Source organism: Neodiprion pinetum, chromosome 2, assembly GCF_021155775.2.
Source record: "Neodiprion pinetum isolate iyNeoPine1 chromosome 2, iyNeoPine1.2, whole genome shotgun sequence".
In the NCBI taxonomy this organism is placed as follows: Eukaryota; Metazoa; Arthropoda; class Insecta; order Hymenoptera; family Diprionidae; genus Neodiprion; species Neodiprion pinetum.
The window spans coordinates 2,374,616-2,378,942 of record NC_060233.1 but is presented as its reverse complement, the minus strand read 5'-3'; the positions used below and the strand labels follow the sequence as shown (position 1 = coordinate 2,378,942).

General features: G+C 42.2%; 1 protein-coding gene across 1 annotated transcript; it reads right to left on the bottom strand.

Annotated features, from left to right (window-relative positions):
* Window positions 1–2,164: 2,164 nt before the first annotated feature.
* LOC124213313 (tubulin delta chain) lies at window positions 2,165–3,867 on the bottom strand. Its single transcript, XM_046614522.2, has one exon. It carries the CDS (start codon window positions 3,801–3,803, stop codon window positions 2,451–2,453), a length of 1,353 nt encoding a protein of 450 aa, XP_046470478.1. The 5' UTR covers window positions 3,804–3,867; the 3' UTR covers window positions 2,165–2,450.
* Between the last annotated feature and the right edge of the window lie 460 nt (window positions 3,868–4,327).

The window sequence follows — 4,327 nt, the reverse complement described above, 5'->3', positions numbered from 1 at the left end:
GGCGGTCGATCGTCCAGTGACGTCATACCGTCGGCGCAAGGGTTGCTGCCGCGTACTGTGCGCAATATTACAGAGGGTGGTCTTCTCTTCTGCGTTTATACACCTATAGGCATGGTGCGAGCTCCACGCACACCTAAGCCCGAGTGACATCATACCCAGTTTTTCGGTGACTTAACCTTTCCAGTTCCTGGAACTCCCGGGGATCGTTACAGAATTGCTTATACGGAGTATTGGGGGGAGGGATGTTATTCGCCAACCCCCATCTCGTACCTATACTATCATACACTCTGCGGATCCCGAAGCCCGTTATACCGCCAAAAAAATAACTTGAATTTATCGACATTCGCGAGCTTCAAGACTTCCAGGAATTCGAGCCAACACGGTGCCGAAATTCTTATTTAATTATCATTTCATATACATCCTTCTTCAAGTTATGACGTTATAGATAAGGTTTCAGCCACCTGACTTTAACGGGGTGACGAAACAGTTGATAAAGAATTCAGGTGATGTAAGGAAGAATGGGAGGCAGCGGTGTACACAAAGGGCCTCCGAATGACGTGAGAGGTTTAGGGTGAATCAGCCCTTCGAATAATGAATAAATACACGAGAAAATGTATGAAGTCCACCCAGGGTTCGTTTTTGACACACACCGTAACGACGGATGTATACGTAGACAAACGTGTTGAGTGCAATTCTTATGAAACCGGCACGTTGCATACGTTTCTACTTGTGTTCGTGATACATGTGTCGCACGTTTTCAAGGCAGAGGCGAAAGGATCACCTTGAACTTCCGGTCACCGATATCTTGACCTAGCGAAAGGTAGTGGCCTGACATTGCACAGAAAATCAGTGTTCGTTTGGTTTCCGTTGTGCGTTTGTACATATAATTATACTATATCGTTATAAGCTTTAAACGATTCCATTGTCATGGAAAGTAGACACGCGTAACAGCTTCAACTCGTGTCAAACTTTGCCTCTGACCCCAGGACTGTCTGAATTTTTGATTATTTTTAGATTTCAAAATCTTTTCTTCTCAGACTTGCGGAATCATTTCAGTCTGCTATCGTAGGTTTGTATAACCATTTGCACATTGACTATGATTGTGCATCTCGTGACATCGAAGAGATTCCTCTCTCCAGTTCAATCATTGCTTTCTTTCCGTCATTAATTTTCTATAACATTTATCGGCTCACCCTGTATGCGTTCGTTCGTTAGATAATGTGTTTTGTAAACCCCCGGGCTTTGGCCGCTGAGTAAACTACTTCCAGGAATCCTGCAGGGATAGCAAAGAAGTGGATCGAACATCGCAAGCCGAGAGCGGTGAAATAGAAACTCCGACTCTGGCATTGGGGAGAGATGTGCGCGTGGGAGTAACTTGGAATAGCTGTCGTCATTCTCGGAAAATTGTCTGCAGTTTCCTTGCGCATAAATAGAGAGTAAACGATGCGCAGCCTCTTCGCAATATCCGCGAGCTACCGAATAAATTAATTTTAATTGTCCCCGCGTTATAATTTATCATTTCGACGTTTTCGAGAAGCTCATCTCCAACCCACGTTTAAACTTCATAGGATAACTTATACCCTTTCCGTTTCTCGTTTATTGTACCACTGCAAAATTGATTCTTTGCACAATCGTCTGTCCACATCCATTATATTTCATTCACAGTTTTATCTTCGTACATCACAGACGCGTTTAGCTATCTTGTTTTCACTTTGAGTCCAGACGGCAACGAAGTGTCCGCTGAATATGATAAACGCATTATATCGCGTGCCTTTGATCTCGAAAATGTTCTTATATAGATGCGTATGAATGTCGAGTTCAAGGCCGGAATCATTGCATTCTTAGTAAAACGAATTCAAATATGGGGACGAGTGATTGCGAGTAGCTTGAAGCACCGTGACCATGAAAATCTATCGTAATCATGGTACGGGATGGGGGATTTCTTATTCTTTTTTTTCTATTGCTTTCCATACTACGCTTCAACATTTCACTAGCATATTTTCCATGCATTGTTAAGTGGCGATTTGGCTGAATCGAAATGTGGAATAAATTCGTGGTATCGGTATACTGCACAAATCACGTGTTTAAAAATATTTCTATCACTACCGAATATTATTTCCGTACCACTAACAGACGGGACATAACTCTTGATAACATGTAATTACAATTGAAGATAGGAAATGTGAAATTTTCCGCCTAGCTTCATTTGAGGCAAAGATAAGCACTGGCCCGCGGTTGGTCAATGAGCTTGGAGTCATGATTATACACCCTTGATTACTTGAATCAACAAAACTTTTGAGAAAAAATGCGCTCGCGAGATTAAGAATCAAAGAAAAAATGACAAAATCGGTAAAACTAGGAACTCGTGGCATTTTACTGAATTCTTGACGTTTTAAGTGCAGAATAAATAGTGTTACTATGTCTGTTGAGTAATGGCAGGTTTTTGTTAATCAAGAAATAATTTCCTCGCTACATAATTCTCTGTAAACTTTGACTATGTTTTCAATTTTTGCAAAAGCTTGCAAAAAATCGTCCTCTTCAACTCCATGTTGCTTATACTGATGCAAAAAAGCTGAATGTATGTAAGTGTTCCAGGCTTTGTCAACAATAGCGTCAATCGGTCGATGCAATTGAGAATTGTTGGTAACAAGAGCTGCAGTCTTATCTTTACCAAGAAGCTTTCTTGGCTGATGCAAGTGGGCAATTTTCTCTACATGCGGTACCCAGTCAGCGTACAATTTTTCATCGTTCAACTCCACTGGAACTATGGTGTCATTACCAATCGAAGAGCCACGTGTAATCAATATGTTTGACACAGACTTGGAGTAGGCAAAATGTGTCCTTGAGGGTATCGAGTTCGACGGCATTTTTGTCTCCATGTCGGTGAGGTTTAGATTAAGAGCAGGAGCTCTTAACATCTGTTTCAGATGCCAAACAATAGAATTCCATTTGTAGTTGCCGTCGTAAAGCTGACAAGATGGTAGAGCAAGAAGTGACGTTTTTATCGTTGCAATTTTGTATTGCGGGTGGGGAGTTAACCGATGAACTAGCGTTGAGAGAATATTTGTCGTGCCTAAGACAGGCTGTAATACGGCAGCAAGTTTCTGCCCGATGACATGATTTAAATCGTTGAAATTAGTGTTCGGGACTTTAGTTAAGTTTTCACAAATCCCATGTATTTGATCATTTTCAAAAAGTATAGCGACGTCAGTTATGTCGATGAATTTGGCCAAGGTCAACAGTGTGTTGTAATTCTGGGTGCAGACTTCTCCTGACCCATACGGAAATACAATGCTACTGGCCATCGTTTTGGTCGGATATTCATCACGAATTTTTTCCATCAAGTAGCTACCAACTCCAGATCCGGTGCCTCCCGCTGAGCTGAGAATTGCTAAAAACCCTTGAAACGTATCGGCCCTCTCTACCTCATGTCTCACTGCCTCCAGCGCTGCTAAACTCAGCTGAGGACCCTTTATGTAATGTCCATATCCCCAATTGTTAGCAGAACCTCCTCCTGCACAGCATACTATGTTTGCTGGGCTATAATTCCACATCGAGTTTGATTCATTGCTGCTGCATACCGTGTTCACTACTTTTTGCTCCGTATCTACAAGGATCGCTCTAGCCAAGTGTTTACCATTTTTCGACAGCTCTTTAAACCACGTGTCGAAGCCCGCCTGAACGTAATCTGAATTACGTTTACTCGGTACTCCGGTATTCGCAGAGTACAAGTCTTGCGCTACGGTTGAGAACAACGTGTGACCGACTTGATTTCCGCACTGTCCGAACTGCAACGTGAGCATTTTTACGATATTCGTTGCACCGACAATGACGTTTGTTGTATTTCGATGTCCAGGGATTTAAACGCTTCAGATATCGCGTCTCGACGTCAATCTCAGCAGTGTTATTTTCCCGCCACAACTGACATTCAATCTAGCAAAGAAAAGAGAAGTCTGAGAGAGCCGACTCTCGCGTTTTTCGTATCCCCCGTTTCGTAGCGCCCTCTCATGCGAGATAGGATTTTATAACTAATTTTCGAGGTGTATGTTCAGTGAACGCACGTCAGTAACCGATTAATGCTCTGTCGCCGAATGAAAATCTCGGTTCTGCGTGGGCCTTTGCATTGTTGAGAAGCCTTTCTCTGTTCACAATTCTAGAGAAATGTTCAAAATGATCTAGAAAATGTCTACACGATATTTTTTTTCAGATATTCCCACCACGAATTGTCAGATCGTCGCGGCCATTTTTAAAACTCCTAAGACCGAATTATAATTTGTGCGTTCTGATAGTTCCGATATTAGCTCCCAATGTTGTTAATAATTTTTTA

Bases quoted from the DNA above. Each gene is read 5' to 3' on its own strand.
- LOC124213313 (XM_046614522.2), bottom strand. From the start codon at position 3,803: ATGCTCACGTTGCAGTTCGGACAGTGCGGAAATCAAGTCGGTCACACG.